This window comes from Oryctolagus cuniculus, chromosome 2 (genome assembly GCF_051225735.1).
Source record: "Oryctolagus cuniculus isolate XC-2025 breed Fujian yellow rabbit chromosome 2, ASM5122573v1, whole genome shotgun sequence".
Taxonomy (NCBI): Eukaryota; Metazoa; Chordata; class Mammalia; order Lagomorpha; family Leporidae; genus Oryctolagus; species Oryctolagus cuniculus.
Genome location: NC_142868.1, coordinates 118,502,950 through 118,527,452, shown reverse-complemented (window position 1 = coordinate 118,527,452; position 24,503 = coordinate 118,502,950). Strand labels below are relative to the sequence as shown.

Below are 24,503 nucleotides of genomic sequence, written 5' to 3'. Positions count from 1 at the left end.
TAATAACATAGCAAAATATTAACTGTGCCCATAAAAAATTATCTAATAACGAAAAAGTTGGGGGTTGGTCTAGAAGTCAAATCTCCAAATTGGAAAGTATTTTTTTCCTGTCTTATTTCTTTTCTCCCTTAATAAAAAAGGGCTCACTTGCTTACAAGTCTACTCGCTCAGGACTTGACCTCTAGTTTTAGATGTATTCACTACTTCAAATGAACCCTTTTGCAATTTATTATTAATGCATTAATGTCACAATCAATCCTAAGCAGATAGGGGCTAGAGGGTAAATCAGAAATGGGAACTGATTTTCAAGTGTTAATCTATATAAATTAAGATGTGTTATAATGCCTGACATACCTTCTTCCTTGCTTGGTGCCCGATGAGGATGAGTGCTGGTTGGTTCTTCATCTTCTTGATATCTTTGAGTAAGTCTGACAAAAAGGGCTCTCTGCACTGCAGGGAGGAGCCCTGGAGCAGACAAGGAGCCATGGCCTGTGATGTTGCTGCTGCAGTCAGACCCACCAGTCCCAAGGTTAGGTGAGTCTTGAACCATGGGAGGCTGCTGCTGGCCAAATTCCCCATGCCACATCCCATCTACAGACAAAACAGGAGAGCAGACAGATACTGTGTGAGCACAAACTCCACCACAGACGTAAGAAATAGAAGCTTTACTAACAATCACCTTGATTCTTATATTGTTATATAATTTAAAAACATTGTTCAAAGTTATTTCAAGTTCTACATTCTAAAAGTTTGGCTAAAATTAAAACATATTTTAAGGTTTCAATTAAACCAATTTTACTTAGCTTTACTTAAAACATGCACTGCTATTATACTTTTAATGAAAAAACAAGACTCATAATATGTTAAATTAAATATGAGTTATTTCAAGAGGTAAACTTACCACTGCAGTTACTGGGTGTCTGAAAATTATGTACAGCATGCTGTGAATAGTAATTACCATAAAACTCATCTGGGGTTTGAAGGGATTCATAATTGGTATTGAGTGGCATTTCACCAGGACCTTGCTGGTATGATGAACCTGGAGAACAGTGATTCTCTCTGGGGACCTTCATCCCATGTCCTGGAAATGCCGGGGAGTGATAAGCCCCACTCATATTTGGTGCTGTCAAAGGTGCATCTGGTTGGACAAGTACTCCAGCTTGATTGTGAGGGCCTACAATTTCAGGTGGACCAGGTGGCAAAGGCGGGCTGTGTCGCATTGCTAGGCCAGGAGGACCTGCACATGGGTGATGCCCAGGAGAGCCTGGGTGTATCACAGGACTACCGCATCCCTGAGACACATTAGGTCCTGGACCTGGACTTGACCCAGAATTATAGATGTGCTGAGGGTGTGGGCTGCTTCCCTGAAATTGTGGTCCCGGTGGTGAGGCACTGTTATAAAATGCTGGTGGCCTGCATGTAGAAAGAAAAACAGTTAATAGTTGAAAGAAAAGAGATAAATGAGAATGTTACAATTCTGAAAATAAATTGGTTATGTTTTTCTATATCAGAATACTATGTATTCAAAGATGCCATTTATTCCATATCTTGTATAGCACAGGTGGAAATATCATAAACGCCTTGCTTTCATGGCATGCTAGAATTTTCTTAATTGCTACTTACCATCAGCTAGTCTAGAACTTACTATAGATAAGTATTTTTAAAAATACAGAAAAGTATGAAGATAAAAAAGAACCACCTCTAATCCCACTGCCTCCAAATTTTTTCATTGGTTCTCAGTCCTTTTTCTAGGCATATGTACACTGTTTTTTTTTTTTTAATTTTATTTATTTATTTATTTTTGACACACAGAGTGGACAGTGAGAGAGAGAGAGACAGAGAGAAAGATCTTCCTTTTTGCCATTGGTTCACCCTCCAATGACTGCTGCAGCCGGCGCACTGCGGCCGGTGCACCGCGCTGATCCGAAGCCAGGAGCCAGGTGCTTCTCCTGGTCTCCCATGTGGGTGCAGGACCCAAGGACTTGGGCCATCCTCCACTGCACTCCCTGGCCACAGCAGAGAGCTGGCCTGGAAGAGGGGCAACCGGGACAGAATCCGGTGCCCCGACCGGGAGTAGAACCTGGTGTGCCGGCGCCACAGGCGGAGGATTAGCCTATTGAGCCGTGGTGCTGGCCTACACTGTTTTTCACAACAAAATTGGAGTCATACTATATAAACAAACAACTTTTTATTATACTTTCATAATTGGTTATATATCTGATGTACAAAATAACTTCTGCTTTTTAAATGTTGCTTATCTTCCTGGACATTTTACTAATTAATTATTATTTCTAAACTCAATCTTAGTCAAAAGGCCAAGAAGCAAAATAATTCTTATTTCTAATACTTCTATCAGCTGATTTTTCATGATATAGTCAGGATCACTACTCGGCCTTCTGGCTAAGATCAAGTGCAGGATATAATGAGGAAAAATACACAAATAATGAGTCTGCTCTTCACTTCTAGTTTTTATGCCTTTTCTTTCTTTTATCTTATTGGTTGGGATCTTATATCAGCAAAATTGGACACACTTGTTCTCTTGACTTTAACAGAAATTTTTTTCAATTTATTTTATTTTTATGTGGAAGATTTACAGAGAGAGAAAGAGTCAGAGAGAGGTGGGGGTGGGGGGAGGTCTCTTATCCCCTAGGTCACTCCCCAGATGACCACAACGGCCAGAGCTGAGCTAATCTGAAGCCAGGAGCCAGGAGCTTCTTCCAGGTCTCCCATGTGGCTGCAGGGGCCCAAGGACTTGGGCCATCTTCTACTGCTTCCTCAGGCCATAGCAGAGAACTGGATCAGAAGTGATGCCCATGTGGGATGCTAGCACTGCAGGCTGGGGCTTTAACCCACTGTACCACAGTGCCAGCCCCTAACAGAAATACTTTTAATGGCTCCAATTAACTGTGATATCTGCTTTAGATTTCTTGTTTCTCATTTGCTGAGACCACATTGCTTCCCCGAACTAACAATGGGACAAATTTTTAGGGAAAAAATGTGCTACCACTTTGAAAATTTTAACTTACTTCTTCCCAATTTTATGTGCTAAATCCACAGTAGGTTTTACAACTATTTCAAAAAGAGAAGGGATTTTCTTGAAGTCATCTGGAATATCCGTCTGAAAATCATCTTCAGGATCAGAAAAGGGAAAATGCTCTGGTGGGGTTGGCAGAAGTCCAACTCCTGGAGGCGGCTTGGGAAGAGGAGTTATGCCACGTTTTCTAAGTTCTTCTAATTCTCTTTCATCTTCATTTATAAGTTCTTCCTCAGTATTCAATACCTAAAATAATTAGTTAAGATTATTATTTCAAAACAACCTCTCTTCCTCACTTTTAAAACTGTAAAGGCTTTAGTAAAAGAAAATATAATATTAAAGTTAAAATAGATCAGAGACAGTTAACTCCTCATTTTAGATACAGACTGATGATGTTCAAACAAGTTAGAGATATTGTTTGAAGTATATACTCACTTTGTCCAAAAGTTTCTTTGTTTCTTTAGTCAGATCATCATGGGAAAATTTACATTTATCTCCTTGGTAACATTTTGCTCCTGTATGATAGAACTTACATGGAAATTCATGTAAATAAAAATATTAAGGAACAGACCAAGTAAAGTCAAGACCTAATTTTTGAAAACCAACCAATGTAACTGCTATGCATGATTAGCTCCTGGAGAGCTACTGTACAACATTGTGCCTGTAGTCAGCAGTACCATACTGTATACTAAACATGTCAGCCCCATCCCTCAATTATAAACTTCCTCATTAACCGTTCAGCTAATGATTTTAGTGACTATCAGTAACCACTACTCGGATCTATTATTAGAATTTGCAAAATGATAGGATTGTTAGATCAAAAGGTGAATGCATGTGTAATTTTGCCAGACACTGACAAGCTCTCCTCCATGAAGATGCATCATTTTGACATCCACACAACAAGGTATTTTCTTACATTTTTTTGTACCAAATTTTGCTGTTACATTTACTTGATTCTTATAAATCTGTGTCATTTCAATGTAGCTTAGATTATGTTCCTCTTATTATCAATAAGCTTGAGCATCTTTTCCTATGTTCTGAGATTATTTGCATTCCTCTTTCTGTGAATTACCTGTATCTCTTGCTCAATTTTTCTAAATTTTTTCTAAATTTTTCTAAATTTTTAGAAACTCACATATTAAGGGTATTACCTTTTTATGATATAAATTACATATAATTTGCCCACTTTATTACTTATCTTTTTACTTACTCTGTTGTATCTTTTTGTTATACAAATTTAAACTTTTTTATTCAGTCCAATTTTCAATGCTTTCCATCATTGCTTCTGGATCTTAAGACATAGTTAGGAAAGTTCTCTGTTCTGAGTTATAAAGGACTTCACTCATGTATTCCTCTAGTAAGTACATGGTTTCATTTTCCACATTTGAATCTAAGACAACAGAAATTTTTCTCTATCCATTTTATTCACTTTCCTTTTGTTTACATTAATTAAAAAATTATCTGGAAAAATAAATGTGAGAATCTAGCAAATGTCACAGTATGCTGTTGAGGCAGCAACAGTCACTGCAAAGCAGCACAAACATGAGGGCAACCAAATCTACACAGCCAAATAGAAAGTTCAGGAAAAAATGTATGTATAAATATTCTGTCTCTGATAAAAAATGGGGTTTCAAATCCATGGGGAAAGCTCCCATAGCTATAAATGGTAGTAGAGAAGCAACTAGATATTTGGGGGAAAATTAGTGGAAAGATGCATAATAACTATTTTTTCAAAGGATCAGAGTACCATATATAGTGGAATCCCATTTTGGGTAGATGCAGCAGTCCAATTTAAATGTATCATTTCCAAAGAGAAAAGTATGGAATTACATACAGTGTTTATCACTGGGTGGTAAAAACTGATGAGACCTCATGTTTATAATTTTCAACATTGATAATTTATTAAAGAAAAAATTACATAAGAAAATGAATATTTTGCTAACTACTCCTTCAGGAAGCACATTCTCTTGATATGATTTAAACTGATTATATAAAATATAAAGTACGGGGCTAGTGCTGTGGCATAGTGGGTAAAGCTGCTGCCTGCAGTGCAGGCATCCCATATGGGTACTGGTTTGAGTCCCAGCTGCTCCATTTCCAATCCAGTTCTCTGCTATAACCTGGGAAAGCTGTAGAAGATGGCCAAGGTCCCTGGGCCCCTGCACCCACGTGGGAGACCTGGAAGAAGTTCCTGGCTCCTGGCTTTGGACTGGCGCAGTTCCAGCCATTGTGGCCAACTGGGGAGTGAACCGGCGGATGGAAGACTGACTCAACTCTCTCTCTCTCTCTCTCTCTCTGCCTCTCCTCTCTCTCTGTGTAACTCTCTCAAATAAATACATTTAAAAGATATATAAAGTACCTTCACTTCATAGAACTGCCTTCCAAAGGGAAGATATTTCATTTCCCTGAAAAATGAAAAGTTAGTTTGTCCTTTTGAAATATAAGATTTGACTAGATGGGGTTTATGCAATGTGTTGTTTTAAATTTAAAATCAAACTAGGCATTCTAGGTTATATTTATGATTTTTAAAAACTTCAATAATACTTTAAAAACCTTAGTATTTTAGCATTTTGGTCAGTATATATTATAATAAAGGATATTATGCATATAAATGCAGTTCTCTCCTTTGGTACAATATCCTTGTAAATAAAATTTGCAGATCTCTTTTCTCTTCTCCAACTCTGCATCATGATCAAATTTACATTGATCTCCCTGTTCAAAAGAAAGAAAGAAAGAATTGAATTACTGAATTGCATTTTCTCCATGGTGTTTCTTGGTAGAATAGCAGTCATTATCTTCAGTCTTTAAATAATGAGATAATAATAACTGAAACAACCCCTTAGAATTCTTGTCCAAGACAGTGGACATGGCCATTTGCAGCAGGCCAGCTAGTGAGCAAGGCCTCAGAGGATACTGGGAGCATTCCAGGGCATGCACCATTTCTAGATGAGCTACCCTGGGGACTTATTTAACTTCTTGTTGCCATGTGTAAAATGGGGACAGTAACAGCAAGTACTTTGTAGTGTCACTGTAAGGAATGAATCATTTACAGTTAGTTGTACTTTGAACAGTACTTGCTACACAGTCAGAATTATGTGCTTGTTAAATAAAACCTGATTTTAACAAATTATGCTATTGTCCCAGAATACAATTAAATGAACACTCATGTACAGTATTTCCATGCAAGATAAATTTTAACTAATCAGTTTTATTACAATTACCCAATAATAAAGTAAAATAAGATAATCACCGCCAAGAAAGACTTTTAAATTTTAAAAATCATTTTAGAAGCAGAAATGATTTATGGCATCTCCATAGATTTACCTTAATACATCTCCCTTCCAGGAAGTATTTACAGATTTGTTTTCCTTTGTGTTCCACTGTGTGTTGATTAATAAATTCCTGAGTCATAACCTTCCATTTTTTCCCTGGTTTACTATACTGTAAGAAAAAATTTCATTTGAATGCAACATGTGAAATATTAATAGTTATAAAAATATACAGTTAAACATACCTGGGAAATGGTATACAATGACTATTAAAGTTATCAAGATCCAATGTTCTGATGCTAATCATTTATTTATAGAGATATACTTCTATTAATCTGCTTACACAACCTACTAATAGTTACAAAGAAGTCTATTTCTATTTTAATGAGGATCATAACTATATTTTTAAAGTAAAATCATAACAGGCTTGCAAGTGCACAAAACTCTGTTTTGGTGAAGGCACAATAAAATGTGCACTGTCATGTATCATTGAGATGTCTCTTATGAAAGACTTCAAAATAGCCATGCTGCTTGACATATAACATGTACATTTCAGGATCACTCTAAAGGAACTATCAGGGAGGCACTCAAAAATTTATTCACAAAAGTAATTACTGAAGAATTACATACATGGTAAATCAAACAAAAATAGAAACAATCTACACATACAAAACTAGGAGACTGGCCGGTGCCGCGGCTCAATAGGCTAATCCTCTGCCTGTGGCGCCGGCACACCGGGTTCTACTCCTGGTCAGGGTGCCGGATTCTGTCCCGGTTGCCCCTCTTCCAGGCCAGCTTTCTGCTGTGGCCCAGGAGTGCAGTGGAGGATGGCCCAAGTGCTTGGGCCCTGCACCACATGGGAGACCAGGAGAAGCACCTGGCTCCTGAATTCGGATCAGCGCAGTGCACCGGCCGCAGCACACCGGCCGCAGCGCGCCGGCTGCGGCGGCCATTGGAGGGTGAACCAACGGCAAAAGGAAGACTTTTCTCTCTGTCTCTCTCACTGTCCACTCTGCCTGTCAAAAACAAACAAACAAACAAACAAAAACAAACTAGGAGACTGGGCAAATATATTTTATTCATTTATGTGCTGAACTATTACATAATCATTAAAAAATATATGCTTACTATACTTTACCAAGTGAAAAATGATCCCAGTTTTTTAATAATAAATAACAGCAAAAAAAAAAAACTTGAAAGAATAGATTGCTACATCTTACAGTGTATATCAATCACTAATTGTGACATTAAAAGATTTTGTATGTGATTATCTTGTACTTTCTTCAGGAAAATAAGAAGAAAACAGAAAGCATGTCTTACCTTTAAATTAAAAAAAGTAAACTAAGAAAGAGAAATGTATGAAGAAAAATTAAGAAATCTCACAGCCAGATTTGTTCTCCTCAGTCCCCTGTTCAATTTTTGCTGCAAGTCTAAGAAGACTGAGTAACAAGTCAGGCTATGATGTTTGGTCACACTGAATGTAATGAGTTACATTTATGAACTCTAAAATTTTCAAGCACCTATCATGTGCTCTGTCTTGCACACCACAGGCGCTGAAGTAACTATTTACTCTTGATACGATTTCAGATTTCCCTCTTCTCTTAATGGAACTTAATGACAGTCTATGGAAAATGGGATATTGCCTCACAGAAAATACTTGAGGCAATGAATGGCAGGCTGAAATGTGATACTTTGCGATCCCAGCTGAAATTATGTTTTACTGTATGAATTCTTTTTTTTTTTTTTTTTTTTTGACAGGCAGAGTGGACCGTGAGAGAGAGAGAGAGAAAGGTCTTCCTTTACCGTGGGTTCACCCTCCAATGGCCGCCGTGCCCAGCGCGCTGTGGCTGGCGCACCGCGCCTATCCGAATTCAGGAGCCAGGTGCTTCTCCTGGTCTCCCATGGGGTGCAGGGCCCAAGGACTTGGGCCATCCTCTACTGCACTCCCTGGCCACAGCAGAGAGCTGGCCTGGAAGAGGGGCAACTGGGACAGAATCTGGCACCCTGATGGGGACTAGAACCCGGTGTGCCGGCACCCCGAGGCGGAGGATTAGCCTACTGCGCCGCGGCGCCGGCCTGTATGAATTCTTAAAAGATAGGCAGCTGAGCCGGCGCCGCGGCTCACTAGGCTAATCCTCCGCCTTGCGGTGCCGGCACACCGGGTTCTAGTCCCCATCAGGGTGCCAGATTCTGTCCCGGTTGCCCCTCTTCCAGGCCAGCTCTCTGCTGTGGCCAGGGAGTGCAGTGGAGGATGGCCCAAGTGCTTGGGCCCTGCACCCCATGGGAGACCAGGAGAAGCACCTGGCTCCTGGCTTCGGATCAGCGCGGTGCGCTGGCCGCAGCGCGCTGGCCACGGCGGCCATTGGAGGGTGAACCAATGGCAAAGGAAGACCTTTCTCTCTGTCTCTCTCTCACTGTCCACTCTGCCTGTCAAAAAATAAATAAAAAAATAATTAATTAATTAATTAATTAAAAAAAAAAGATAGGCAGCTGAGTAAGATGATCTGGTAATTGTTTCCTTACAGAAACATCAATTTGAGCAGCTATTCACGCACAAAGTCACCTTCACAAGAGCTAAGGAGGTCAGGTTAGAGACCGCAGTGCCTGGTTTTAGCACGATAAGAAGAAAAGATGCATTCAAGAAAGCAGGAAGGAGAGCTGCTGGATCATCCCTCCAACTCCTTCAAGTAGCATAGAGTGGAGAAGGACTTCCTGTTTGGGAGAGGCAGAGGGAATTAAGTCTAGACTTTAGAACTGAAGCCCAGTACCAAACCTGCTTCACAGGCCAATACCTGTGGACTGAGTCTTTGGACCTTCCTTAGCCAGGAGGCCAAGGGAGCTGCCTTCACCTCCCCTCCCCCAACCTCCAACAGACAGTAGAGCAAGGCTTCAGTCAACAGGAATTAGGGCAGGAAAGTGAGCTTAGGACTTTCCCTTGAAGCTCATTGCCAGACCTGCTGCAGTAAGAACCAAAGAAAGCTCAAAAGCCTCCATCCCTAGGCCAATGCTAACAGAGCTTCTAGATGTATCCTGGCATCAGGAGATCTATATTCTTGTGGGATAGACTTTTTTTGGTCTGTCATCACTAGCACTGCATAGGCCTGGATTACACCCTGAGAATGCACAGGGCCCAGTGATGCTGACACTTAGGTGCAATGTGGTCTATTGTCAGCCTGGGCAAATCCTCTCAGTTGATCTTATATCCCAGCCAGTATCACCTGTGGTTGGTTGCAGCAGGCTTAGGTCACATGTCTACCTCAGCAGCAAGCAGCCATAGCAAGGTGGACTTTGGCCCTATCCTATGCTGTGCTGGTATTGATGGGCTGTAGACTCCAGGTGTTACCTAGCATTGTGGTACAGGTGCCCATAGCACTGCTCAGTCCATTCCTCGCCCAACCCCAGGTGGCATAATACAGAGGGAGTAACTTATCTGCTTGAGGGTTAGAAAAGGGAGGGGAGGGGAGGGGGAAAAGGAGAGGGGAAAGGGAAAAGGGAAAGAAAAGAAAAGAAAGATTAAAAAAAAATACTGAAGACACAGGGCCAGCATTGTGGCACAGCTAATTAACACACTTCTTGGGATGTCCACACCCCATGTCAGAGTGTCAGTTCAAGTCCTGGCCACTCTGCTTCCAGTCCAGCTTGCTGCTAATACATCCTGGAAAGTAGCCAAAGAGAAGAGTAAAGGCATAGAAAACCTATCTAATAAAATAGTAACTGAAATCTTCCCCAGTCCTGAGAAAGATTTGGACATCCTAGTATAGGAGGCCCAAGGGATACCAGATAGATATGACAAGAAATGACACTCATTGCAACACATTCAGGTCAAATCTCAAAAGTACAGCACAAGCCGGCGCCGCGGCTCACTAGGCTAATCCTCCGCCTTGCGGCGCTGGCACACTGGGTTCTAGTCCCGGTCGGGGTGACGGATTCTGTCCCGGTTGCCCCTCTTCCAGGCCAGCTCTCTGCTGTGGCCCAGGAGTGCAGTGGAGGATGGCCCAAGTGCTTGGGCCCTGCACCCCATGGGAGACCAGGATAAGTACCTGGCTCCTGCCATCGGATCAGCACGGTGCGCCGGTCGCAGCGCGCCGACCACGGCGGCCATTGGAGGGTGAACCAATGGCAAAGGAAGACCTTTCTCTCTGTCTCTCTCTCTCACTGTCCACTCTGCCTGTCAAAAGAAAAAAAAAAGTACAACACAAATAATTCTATGATCTGTAAGAGAAAAACATAAAACACTTAGGATAATCAATTTATCAGCAGAAACTTTATAGGCCAAGAGAGAATAGAATAATATACTCTAAGTATGGAAAGAAATAAACTGCCTACCAAGACTACTATACCCAGCAAAGCTAACCTTCATAAATGAAGGAGAAATATTTTCCAAAACAAGAAAAACTGAAGGTATTCATCGCCACCACACTGGTTTTACTAAAGATACTTAGGGGAGTCCTATATACAGAAGCAAAAGAAAGGGTAGGAGGGTAGAGTGGGAAGTATCACTATGTTCCTGAATCTGCATATAGGAAACACATGGAATTTGTATACCTTAAATAAAATTTAAATAGATAATTATCATTATGAACACATATGAAAGTATAAAACCCATTAGAAAAAAGAACATTCAAAATAAACAGAACAAATTTTTTTAATGACAAGACTAAGTCATGCTTATCAGCAATAAATCCTTGAATGTAAATGGAATAAATTCTCCTATTAAAAGCTATACACAGGGCCTGGCACTGTGGTGCAGTGGGTTAAAGCCATGGCCTGAAGCGCCAGCATCCAATATAGGTGCCAGTTCTAGTCCCGGCTGCTCCTCTTCCGATCCAGCTCTCTGCTATGGCCCGGGAAAGCAGTGGAAGATGGCCCAAGTCCTTGGACCCCTGCACCCATGTGGGAGACCCAGAAGAAGCTCCTGGCTCCTGGCTTCAGACTGGTGCAGCTCCAGACATTGCAGCCATCTTGGGAGTAAACCAGTGGATGGAAGACCTCTCTCTCTGTCTCTAGCTTTCTCTGTAACTCTTTCAAATAAATAAAATAAATCTTAAAAAAAAAAAAAGAAAAAGAAAAAAAAACACACTATAGACCCAGGGCCAACACTATGGCGTAGCAGGTTAATCCTCTGCCTATAGCACCAGCATCCCATACGGGCGCCAGTTCGAGTCCTGGCTGCTCCTCTTCCAATCCAGCTCTCTGCTATGACCTGGGAAAGCAGTGGAAGATGGCCCAAGTCCTTGAGCCCCTGAACCCATGTAGGAGACCTGGAACAATCTCCTGGCTTCATATCGGCTCAGTTCCAGCTGTTGCGGCCATCTGGGGAGTGAACCAGCAGATGGAAGACCTTTTTTTCTCTCTCTCTCACTGTCTGTAACTCCACCTCTCAAATAATTAAGTCTTTTAAACAAATAAAATAAGTAAATAAAAGCTATAGACTCTGGGTTGGTTCTGTGGCACAGTGGGTAAATCTGCCACCTATGGTGCTGGCATCTCCTCTGGGTGCCTGTTTTGAGTTCTAGCTGTTCCACTTCCTATCCAGCTAATGTGCCTGAGAAAACAGGAGAAGATGGCCCAAGTGCTTGGGCCCCTGCACTCACTTGGGAGACCCAGAAGAAGCTCCTGGATCCCAGCTTCAAATGGCCCAGCTCTGACTGTTGCAGCTATTGGGAGTGAACTAGCAGATGGAAGAGCTTTCTCCCTTTCTGTTTCTCTGTAACTCTTCCTTTCAAATAAATAAATAAATCTTAAAAAAAAAAAAAAAAAGCTACAGATTCACTGAATGGATAAAATCCAGCCCTAATTATATGGTGCACACAGAAACTCAATTCACAGACACACACAGACTGAAAGTAAAAGGATAGAAAAACATACTCCATGCAAATGGAAAGCAAAAGCATGCAGGAGAAGCTATACTTATATCAGACAAAATAAATTTTGAGACAAACACTTTATAAAAAGAAACAAAGTCACCATATAATAATCAAGGGATCAATTCAACAAGGAAATCTAATAATTGAAAATGATATGCACCTAATGCTGGAGCACCCAATTTTATAAAACAAACATTTTATGTCTGAAGGGAGAGATGAGTTCTAATATAATAACAGGGGGTACTTCAACACCCCCACTTGCATTAATGGACAGATCATCCAGACCAAAAAATTTCAATTAAAATAATCAGTTAAACTGTACTACAGATCAAATAGACTTTACAGATACTTACAGAACATTTCATCCAACAACTGCAGATTACATACCCATCAGCACAAAGAACAATCAATCTCTCAGATAAACCATATACAGGCCACAAAATAAGTTTCAATAAGTTCACACACACAAAAAATCATAATCACATCATGTGCCCTTTCTGAACACACTGGAATAAAACTAGCAAAAGAAACTTTTGGAATGATACAAATACAGAGACTGAACAACATGCTCTTGAATAAACAACGAATCACTGAAGAAATCAAAAGGGAAATTTTAAAATTCCTTGAAACAAATGAACATGGAAATGCAAAATATCAAAACTTATAAAATACAACAAAAGCAACACCTTAAAGTTTATAGCAAAAAACTTTATAAAAAAACAGAAATATATTAAAGATAATGATGTATCTCAACATCTCAGAAAAGAACAAACCAAACACAAAGCAGAAGTAAAGAAATCGCAGAGGCCAGAGCTGTGGCGCAGCAGGTTAACGCCCTGGCCTGAAGTGCCAGCATCCCATATGTGTGCCAGTTAGAGACCCGGCTGCTCCACTTCTGATCCAGCTCTCTGCTGTGGTCTGGGAAAGCAGTGGAAGATGGCCCAAGTGCTTGGGCCCCTGCACCAGCATGGGAGACCCGGAAGAAACTCCTGGCTCCTGGCTTCGGAATGGCGCAGCTCCAGCCATTATGGCCAAGTGGAGAGTGAATCATCGGATGGAAGACCTATCTCACTCTCTCTCTGCCTCTCCTCTCTCTGTGTAGCTCTGACTTTTGAATAAATAAATCTTTTTTAAAAATCACAAAGATCAAAGCAAAGATAAATTAAATACAGGCTAAAAAATTATAAAACATTGATGAAAAATAACAGAACAGGAGAGGAACTGTGTTCCCAAAGCACTGTTGGAAATTTTTTGGAGGGAAGTATACAGAAAGAACAGAGATTTAGTGGAGCAGCAAAGATCGTACAATCATGCAGCAGCTAGCAGGATACCACCAGCAACTCCTGTGGCTGTCAGGGATGCCATCTTCTCAGGCCACAGTGAGATGAATCTTAGCAGCCTGCCACACCACTGGTAATCCTGTCTAAGGGAGAATCTCATGATCCCTACTTTGTGAGTCCGGCCTGAAGAGCTGGTGGGGTACAAGGTTCACATCTAACTGTGAACGGAGGGCACACCGCTCCCCTTCCCTCACATGATCAACCTCTGTTGAGCAGGTGGCTGGCTCTGGGAAGGGGCAGTTCTCTCTGTGGACGGAGAGGCTCGCAGGACAGGAAATGGATCCTCTGCACCATGACTGTGGGAATCCTGTGACTGCACCATAGGCCGGAAAACTGAAAAAGGTGTGAGGTGTGCCTGGTCTTTGGCAATCACTGTGTCTGCTTGCAGCTACCTGAGTGCTGGGGAGGGTCATTGCAGAAGGCTCCGTGCTCACACTAGGGAGCACAGAGATCCTTTGTATGTTTTGTGCCCCTTAGTGTGTGGGGTGCACAGGCACTCTGGGCTCACCTTGGGCAGTTGGTTCACCCTGGCAGAAAAGGGTTGCAGTTGTAAGCAGGCTAGCCCGTGTGCCACTGCTGCTGACAATAGAGATCTACCATGCCAAACTTGGGTGGTTTTTTGTTTTTGTTTTTGTTTTTGTTTTTTTTTTTTTTTTTTTTTTAACTCTGGATTCTTGTCCCAGTCTCAAGCTCTGGCCAGAGCTTCCGGCCCCATTCAGCACTAGCCTCAGGATATCTGCTGAAGGAGCACACATTCCACTAACCCATAGAGGCACATTTCAGAGAACAAAGATTTCAGTGGTGATATCATCAAGTATTTACCCAAATGCATAAAAACAATTGTAGAGATACAAGAAACATGAACAAGGAAAACAATATGACACCCCAAAAGGAACACAACAATACTTCAATATTAGTCTGTGAAGACAAGGAGGTTGATGAAATGCCTGAAATGAATTCAAAAGAATGACCATATGATTACTCAAAAACATTGAGAGGCAAACACATGAGTTAAAAAAAAAATCTATACATGACATGAATGAGAAACTCTGCCAGGTAATAGAGATATTAATGAAAAATCAAACTGAAATATCAGAAATGAAGAATTCAATACATCAAATACAAAGTACAGTGGAAAGCCTCAGATTTGATGAGGCAGAAGAAAGAATACCTGAGCTAGAGGACAAATCTTTAGAAATATCTATTAGACAAAAAAAGAAGAAAAAATTAGAAAAAAAATCAAAAACCATTTTGAGATCTAAGGGATACCATCAAACAACTACATATATGAGTCTTAGGAGCTCCTGCGTATATTGAAAAACAGAATTGCTTAGAAGAATTACTCAGTGAAAGACTATCAGAAAATTTCCCTAATTTGGAAAATGTAAGGACAGTCAAGTACAGAAAGTGCATAGAACCCCTAATAGGCATTATCAGAAAAGATATTCACCAACACATACTACAATCAAACTTTCAAAAATAAAACATAAAGAAAAGATCTTTTGTGGCTGGTGCTGTGGTGCAGTGGGTTAAAGTCACAGCCTGCAGCACTGGCACCCCAGATGGGAGCTGGTTTAATTCCTGGCTACTCTACTTCTAATTCAGCACTTTGCTAATGTGCCTGGGAAAGCAGCAGAGGATAACCCAAGTCCTTGGGCCCCTGCATCCATGTGGGATACCCAGAAGAAGCTCCTGGCTCCTGGCTTCATTTGGCCAAGCCCCAGCCACTGTGGCCATTCAGAGAATGAACCAGTGAATGGAAGATCTCCCCCCCCTTTTCTCTCTCTCTCTCTCTCTAACTCTGCCTATCAAACAAATAAATAAACCTTTTAAAAAATCTTAAAATGAACAAGAGAGAAACACTAGATTACCTTTAAAGGAACTTGAATTAGATTAATGGCAGATTTCTCATCAGAAATCCTACAGGCTAGGAGAGAATAGAGAGACATAGTCCAAGTCCTAAAAATTGTCAACCCAGAATATTGTACCCAGTGAAGCATTCATTTATAAATGAAGACAAAATAAAGACTTTGCAAAAATAAACAGAAATTGAAAGAATTTGTCACTACCTGGCCAGACTTACAAATGATATTTAAGGATGTGCTACACACAGAAGCAGAGAAAGATAATCAGCATCACGAAAGAATATAAAAGCAGAAAACCTCCTATAAAGGTATAAAGGAGATCCAAAAGAAACATTAGGAATATGGCAGGACCAACAATAACCTTTAAAAGTAAATGACCTAAATTCTCCAATTAAAAGATACAGACTGTCTCGATGGTTTAAAAAACAAGAGCCATCTATTTTCTGCCTACCAAGAAAAATACTTCATCAACAAAGATACATGCAAACTGAAAGTGAAAGGATGAAAAAATATATTCCATGCAAATGAAATTCACAGAAAAGCAGGAGTAGCCTTCTTTAATATCAGACAAAATAGACTTTAAGACAAAAAATGTTAAAAGAGACAAAGAAAGGCATTATGTAACAATTAAGGGATCAATTCACTAAGATGTGACTATAGTATATGTACAAGCACCCAATGCTAGGGCACCTGGCTATTTAAAATAAATGTTAATGGATCTAAATGGAGAAAAATGCTCCAATATAATAGTAATGGATGACTCCAACACCCTACTTTCATCAATGGACAGATCAACTAGACAGAAAAATCAATGAAGAAATAATACAGCTAATCTACAGTATTAACCAAATGGATCTAATTGATATCAAGAGGAAATTTCATCCCATAGCTGCAAAATGCACATTCTTTTCATTGCTGTATGGAAAGTTCTTTAGGATAGACCAAATACTAGTCCATAAAACAAAATTTAAATCATATCACATCCTTTTCTAACTATAACAGAATGAAGCTAAAAATTAATAACATAAGGAACTCTAGAAAATATGGAAACCAATGAAGAATGATCAGTAGTGGGTCATAGAAGAAGTCAAAAGGAAAACTAGAAAAGTCCTAGAAAAAAATGAAAATGACAACAAAACATATCAAAACTTATGGGATATAGCAACAGCAGTGTCAAGAGGAAAGTTTATAGCAATTAGTGCCTTCATCAAGAAATTGGAAAGAGAACAATAACTGATCTAACAATATATCTCAAAGATCTAGAAAAACAAGAACAAACCAAACCCAAAATTAATAGGAGGGAAGAAATAATTAAAACTACAGAAGAAATAACCAAAATTAAAATAAAAACACACAAAATATCATGGAAATGAAGAGCTTTTTTAAAAAAATAATAAACAAGACTGATATACTACTGGCCCAACTAACACCCCCACCAAAAGGAGAAGACCCAAGTTAATAAAATTAGAGATGAAAGTAGCAGCTCAAAGTACGACTCAGGAAACTAAACTTTTTTTTTTTTTTTTTTTTTTTTAATTTTTGACAGGCAAAGTGGACAGCGAGAGAGAGAGAGACACGGAGAGAAAGGTCTTCCTTTGCCATTGGTTCACCCTCCAATGGCCGCCGCAGCCAGCGTGCTGCAGCCGGCGAATCGCGCTGATCCGAAGCCAGGAGCCAGGTGCTTTTTCCTGGTCTCCAATGAGGGTGCAGGGCCCAAGCACTTGGGCCATCCTCCACTGCACTTCTGGGCCATAGCAGAGAGCTGGACTGGAAGAGGGGCAACTGGGACAGAATCCGGCGCCTCAACCGGGACTAGAATCCGGTGTGCTGGCGCCGGCCAGGAAACTAAACTTTTTAGCTATAAAGTAAATTACTGGGGGCCAGCACTGTGGCGTAGCAGGTAAAGCCACTGCCTACAGTGCTGGCATCCCTTGTAGCTGCTGGTTTGAGTCCTGGCTGCTCCACTTCCGATCCAGCTCTCTGCAATGGCCTTGGAAAGCAGTAGAAGATGGCCCAAGTCTTTGGGCCCCTGCACCTGCATGGGAGACCCAGAAGGGGCTCCTGGCTTCAAATCAGCACAGCTCCAGCCACTGAGGCCAATTGGGGAGTGAACCAGCGGATGGAAGATCTCTCCTCTCTCTCTCTGCCTTTCTGTCTCTCTTTAGGTAACTCTGCCTTTCAAATAAATAAATAAGTAAATAAATCTTTAAAAAAAATAAAGTAAAAGAACTGGGTATAGAAGCACACGTACTTCGCAAGCATTCACTTTATTTTGGGTTAGGGAAAGCAGCACATCATAGAGGTATAATGATGTCTAAGATGATGAATATGAAGGTTATAATAACTACAAATTCTAAATTAGTACCTTTAATAATTCCAATGCTGCTCTTCCATGGAACAGTGACTATCAATAGGTATGCATTTGTGGGAGAAGAGTTTGTAGTCAAATAAATTTTGATAATTGTAGGCTTCTTTATTCCTAACCTGCTCAGAACATTTAATATATTAATACTGACATTTTGCTGCTGTTTACACCTGGGTATATAATTCCTAGGAAAGGAAAGCCTAACAGAACACTATTAGAGGATTATTTTTGTTTTTAAAATCATCAATTTTATTTTGAGGCTCTATTAAACATTTTAATTTTATTATGAGATCACTTAAATTTGCACCTCTATTGTGGTATTATAATTAATTAAAACAACAAATTTTTTCAGTTTATTTACACTCATTTTATCTGAGCTGGCTATCTTTCATTTAGTAGGGAAGGAGCATTGTCATCAGAGATGCATCAAAGGGTGAATAAAGAAAATGTGACATAACTACACAATGGACATTATTCAAGCAAAGAAGGATGAAATTCTGGGGCCATCAGTGTGGCGTAGTAGGCTAAGCCTCCACCTGCGGCACCGGCATCCCATATGGTCACTGATTCGAGTCCCAACTGCTCCAATTCCAATCCAGCTCCCTGCTAATGCACCTGGGAAAGCAGAAGAGGATGGCCAAGTCCTTGGGCCCCTGTACCCATGTGGGAGACCAAGAAGGAGCTCCTGGCTCCTGGCTGTGGATCAGCCCAGCTCAAGCCATTGCAGCCATTTGGGAAGTGAACCAGTGGATGGAAGACCTCTCTCTCTCTCTCTCTTTCTCTCCTGTGTCTCTCTCTCCCTCTCTGTAACTGGTTTTTTTTTTTTTTTTTTTTTGGACAGGCAGAGTGGACAGTGAGTGAGAGAGAGAGAGAGAGAGAGAGAGAGAGAAGGGTCTTCCTTTACCGTCGGTTCACCCTCCAATGGTTGCCGTGGCCGGTGTACTGCGGCCGGCACACCGCACTGATCCGAAGCCAGAAGCCAGGTGCTTCTCCTGGTCTCCCATGTGGGTGCAGGACCCAAGGACTTGGGCCATCCTCCACTGCACTCCCGGGCCACAGCAGAGAGCTGGACTGGAAGAGGGGCAACCGGGACAGAATCCGGTGCCCCAACTGGGACTAGAACCCGGTGTGCCAGCACTGCAGGCAGAGGATTAGCCTATTGAGCCACGGTGCTGGCCAATGTAACTCTGCTTCTTAAATAAATAAATAAACAAATCTTTAAAAGGATGAAATTCTGTTATTTGCAGAAACGTGGATGGAATTTGAGAACATTATTTTTTTATAAAAGAGCTATTTTCTTTTTTCTTTACAAAGATTTATTTATTTATTTGAAAGTCAGAGTTACACAGAGAGGAGAGGCAGAGAGAGAGGTCTTCCATCCACTGGTTCACTCCCCAACTGGCAGCAACAGCTGGAGCTGAGCTGATCCGAAGCCAGGAGCCAGGAGCTTCTTCCAGGTCTCCCACATGGGTTCACGGACCCAAGGACTTGGGCCATCTTCCACTGCCTTCCCAGGCCATAGCAGAGAGCTGGATCGGAAGTGGAGCAGCCGGGTCTTGAACTGGCGCCCATATGGGATGCCGGCGCTTCAGGCCAGGGCATTAACCCGCTGCACCACAGCGCTGGCCCCAGGACATTATTTTTTTAGAAAGATTTTATTTCTTTATTTGGAAGGCAGAGTTACAGAGAGAGAGAAATAGAGAGATCTTCCACCTGCTGGCTCACTCCCCAAACGGCTACAATGGCCAGGGCTGGGCCAGGCTGAAGCCTGGAAATTATTCTGGGTCTCTCATGTGGTTGTAGGGGCCCAAGGACTTGGGCCATCCTCTGCTGCTTTCCCAGGTGCATTATCAGGGAACTGGATCAGAAGTGGAGCAGCTGGGACTTGAACCAGCACTCTTATGGGATGCTGGCACTGCAGGTGAAGGTTCAACATACCATGCTACAGCACCAACCCCAAAGGCATTGTTAAATGGAACAAACTATACACAGAATTACTAACATAGTATGTTCTTAATCATTTGTGGAAGCTAAACATATCAATCTCTTAGAAGAGAACATTATATAAGGAATCTTCCAAAAATCATGGAGGATACATAGTATAAAAAATTGATGAATAGAATGCAAAATAGCTTTTGCACCAAAAATAAATTTAGCTCTTAATTCTCTTTTCCATGAACTTTTTAAAGCATCCTTGCTGTGTCACTAGAAAATGGGAAGAGAAGCAATGAGGGGGATGGAGATCAGTTAGATAACAAGTACTGAAACACAGTTACCAGGCATTCATCCTGGTGCTCTGTAGCACAGTAAGGGAACTATTGTCTGCATCAGTTTATACTCTATTTAAAAATAACTAGAAAAGAAGGCTTGCAACACACAGAAATGATAAACGTTGTTGGAAGGAAATGCTAATTACTCTTACTGGGTCATTATACATTGTGTACGTGGCTCAGATTATTACACTGTGCCCCAGAAGTACATAGAAATATTGTGTTGATTTAAAAACACATGAATATTTTTAAAACGTTAAAAAACCTTCTTTTCAACCAAATAAATTAAAATATGGAAAAGCTACTCTCTTCCTTAATATAAAAATTCTCGGTACCTCTTGATAGTCATCTGTTCCTGAAAAAACATGTCCTTTATTAGTTCTTCCTCCACGGTCTTTTCGTTTGATTTTCTTCGGCAAACTACGTCCACGACCAACATTATAACTTTTAACTCTCTGTTGTTCAGTACCTAGAAAGTTGAAAAGTACTTTAAATATTATAGAAAAAGAGTAGAATGGTCAGTCTATTAATTTCAAAGGAAGGGTATATTTTTAACTAGATTCAATAAAAAAATTAATGAAATCTTTTTACTTTACCACAAATGTACTGCTTTTTGTTCCTTTGCTTCTTAAAGGATGTTAGCAACATAGGAAGGAAAGGAACAAGGATATACATGGCTAGAGAAGCCAAATGTAGCCTTATGCCTTTTAAATTTCCTTAGGATAAATGCAAGTCCTTCTGTTTTAAGAGGATTAAATATTATATTAATACTTAAAGAAGACATCACAGATATTAGTGATTAATTTGTAGCAAACTATTTTTTGAGGCTTAGAACAGTTTATTTTCTGTGATTCAACTTAAGTTTAGTTGAGATAGGTTGATGTTTAGCTCTATGCAGTGGTTTTTATTTTTAAGAAAACTTTTATTTAATAAATATAAATCTCAAAAGTACAACTTTTGGATTATAGCGGTTTTTCCCCCAAAAACCACCCTCCTACCCACAACCATCCCATCTCCTACTCCTTCTCCCATCCCATTCTTCATTAAGATTCATTTTTAATTATCTTTATATACAGAAGATCAACTTAGTATATACTAAGTAAAGATTTCAACAGTTTGCACCCACACAGACACCCAAATTATCAAGTACTGTTTGAAGACTAGTTTTACCTTTAATTCTAATAGTACAACACATTAAAGACAGAGATCCTACATGGGGAGTAAGTGCACAGTGACTCCTGTTGGCAAACTGTATTTCTATCGATAATCTTTAGTAAATCTAAATATATATCTCCAAGTAAAAATTTTTTTTCACTTTAGAAAAACTTGGTGCTTAAAAGTATCCCAAAAGAGGCCGGCGCCGCGGCTCACTAGGCTAATCCTCCGCCTAGCGGCGCCGGCACACCGGGTTCTAGTCCCGGTCGGGGCGCCGGATTCTGTCCCGGTTGCCCCTCTTCCAGGCCAGCTCTCTGCTGTGGCCCGGGAGTGCAGTGGAGGATGGCCCAGGTGCTTGGGCCCTGCACCCCATGGGAGACCAGGAAAAGCACCTGGCTCCTGGCTCCTGCCATCGGATCAGCGCGGTGCGCCGGCCGCGGCGGCCATTGGAGGGTGAACCAACGGCAAAGGAAGACCTTTCTCTCTGTCTCTCTCTCTCACTGTCCACTCTGCCTATCAAAAAAAAAAAAAAAAAAGTATCCCAAAAGATACCTAAATTACAAAAACTATTATGTTAGGGTACTAAGTTATAATATGTAGTAATTTCTCATTTTACCAAAGTCATACTGAAACTACTAAGTTTCCTAATAACCTTAAAACCTACATAACCAACCAATAAACATATGAAAAATGTTTCACTTTATTAAAATAAGTAAAAGTATAAAATTAGCATATCCATTTTCACTTTAGAAAGTAATAAAACTTGGAGTCAGCACTGTGATGCAACAGGTCAAGATGCTGCTTGTCAAGCCAGCATCCCATATGGAGCGCCAGTTTGAGTCCCATGTGTTCCACTTCCCATCCAGCTCCCTACTAATGTGCCTGGGAAGGCAGAAGCGGATGGCCCAAGTACCTGGGCCTCTGCCACCCATTTGGGAGTCCAAGATCGAGTTCCTGGCTCCTGGCTTTGGCTTGGCTAAGACTTGGCTGTTGTAGTCATTTGTGAAAGAACCAGCTGATGGAAGATCTCTCTTTCTTTCTCTTCATCTCTTCCTGTCACTCTGCCTTTCAAATAAATACATAAACATTCTTTAAAAAATTAAAGCTGATTGTTGGTATAATGTGGAGAAATTTGCATTTTCACACTCTGCTGGGGCTGGGGTTATAAGTTAGCACATTATCTTTCTGGATATCTATTTGATATATACCCTCAAATAGATGAAAGATAAGTCTTTTGATTTAGCAAACCTATTTTTTATTGTGATTTTTTTTGAGAGACACAGAGAGATAAACAGAAAGAGGGCCTCCATCTACTGGTTCACTTCCCAAACACCCACAATAGCCAGAGGGGAGCAAGGCTGAAGCAGGGAGCTGGCAAGTCAATCCAGATCTCCCAAGAGAGTGACAGGAATCCAACTACATGGGCCATCTGCTGCTGCCTCCCAAAGTCTGCATTAACAGGAAGCTGGAATTAAGAGTTGGAATTGAGAATTGAACCCAGTTACACCAACGTGGAATGCTGACATCCTGGCGACAGCCTTAACCATTATGCAAAACAACAGCCCCAGGAAATTTACTTTTTATAATTTATTCTTTTTTTTTTTTTTTTTTTTTTTTTGACAGGCAGAGTGGACAGTGAGAGAGAGACAAAGAGAAAGGTCTTCCTTTGCCATTGGTTCACCCTCCAATGGCCGCCGCGCTGCGGCCGGCGCACCGCACTGATGCAAAGGCAGGAACCAGGTGCTTCTCCTGGTCTCCCATGGGGTGCAGGGCCCAAGCACTTGGGCCATCCTCCACTGCACTCCCGGGCCACAGCAGAGAGCTGGCCTGGAAGAGGGGCAACCGGGACAGAATCCGGCACCCCGACCGGGACTAGAACCCGGTGTGCCAGCGCTGCTAGGCGGAGGATTAGCCTATTGAGCTGCGGTGCCGGCCATAATTTATTCTTTTTTTTTTTTTTGGATGGGCAGAGTGGACAGTGAGAGAGAGACAGAGAGAAAGGTCTTCCTTTGCTGTTGGTTCACCCTCCAATGGCCGCAGCGCTCCAGCGCACCGCGCTGATCCGATGGCAGGAGCCAGGTACTTATCCTGGTCTCCCATGGGGTACAGGGCCCAAGCACTTGGGCCATCCTCCACTGCACTCCCGGGCTACAGCAGAGAGCTGGCCTGGAAGAGGGGCAACCGGGACAGAATCCGGCGCCCCAACCGGGACTAGAACCCGGTGTGCCAGCGCCGCAAGGCGGAGGATTAGCTTATTGAGCCACGGTGCTGGCCCCATAATTTATTCTTAAGAAAAAAATATATGCCAAAGTTATTTTCTGAGATATGCTGAAGTATGTTTACTGTAGAGTTCATCACAGAGTTGGAAATAAAACTGGTTATAACTTGAATATCAAATAATCATTGTACTACTACTAAACAAACTGAACAATTTAAGACAACTGTGTATGATTGATTGAATAGAATGTAGGTATTTAAAACTGTTCATCAACATAGTAGTGATTGAGATACATTTCATAGTCAAGGGAAAAAACCAATAAAACAATATGTATAGTTTTATTAAAAATAGTGATCAGATTATTGCTGGATTATCTTTCCAATACATAGGAAAATTTTTCTGTACTTTATCTTCTATTACTTCTGTAACTCTGGGGGAAAATATCCAAAATAAAATGCAATATTCTTTAAAAAGACAACAGTGAACTTGAAAACCGTAGGCAGGAAGGGATATGTAAGCTCTCTCAATATTACCCTTCTTCTTCAAATATGATGATCCCTAATAATACTACATTTAGATTCCAGGAACAAACTTACTCACTGCAATAGAATCCATGTAGATAAATTCTTTTTCCTTTAGTTAAGCTAACCCTAAAATTCATAATTTTAAAAGGATTTTTTCTAGAAAATGAAGAAAAATTTAAGCAGGGAAATGGGCAATTTTACCCATTATTAATTCCTTTATTCAAAAAATAATCTTTAAATTGGGTGTGAGTTCACTTCTTCACCTCAGCCTCATCTTGTTCTGGTTCTCTGGAATCAGACATATTAACTAGCCAAAACCTAAGTCTGATTTGAGCCTTTTGTGTTTCACATAAATATGAAATATCTGTCACTAGCTAGCAACTCACCCTGGTCTGTACAAGGACAATGTACCTCAGTATAGCAGATAAACAGGTGATCATGACACAAATTTCTCTAGATTATGTTCTTATTTCCAATCCTAAAGGATGTTTACAGCCCTATGTATATTTGCATAGCATAGATAATCATCATATTTTAGCCTAATAAAATAATAGCTACCTAGAATGCTGCCTTATTGGTCTAAAATATAAAGTAAT

General features: G+C 40.8%; 1 protein-coding gene across 2 annotated transcripts in view; it reads right to left on the bottom strand.

The window, feature by feature from the left end:
• Positions 1–24,503, bottom strand: part of ZC3H6 (zinc finger CCCH-type containing 6) — a 61,712-nt gene that overhangs the window by 4,482 nt on the left and 32,727 nt on the right. For both annotated transcript variants that reach the window (XM_070068806.1, XM_070068807.2), the window contains exons 5-11: positions 20,346–20,479; positions 6,359–6,475; positions 5,635–5,746; positions 3,470–3,579; positions 3,027–3,280; positions 902–1,413; positions 355–591 (exon numbers count right to left, since the gene is read on the bottom strand). In XM_070068806.1, the coding sequence (XP_069924907.1) occupies positions 355–591; positions 902–1,413; positions 3,027–3,280; positions 3,470–3,579; positions 5,635–5,746; positions 6,359–6,475; positions 20,346–20,479 (1,476 nt within the window). The remainder of the gene's footprint in view (positions 1–354; positions 592–901; positions 1,414–3,026; positions 3,281–3,469; positions 3,580–5,634; positions 5,747–6,358; positions 6,476–20,345; positions 20,480–24,503) is intronic.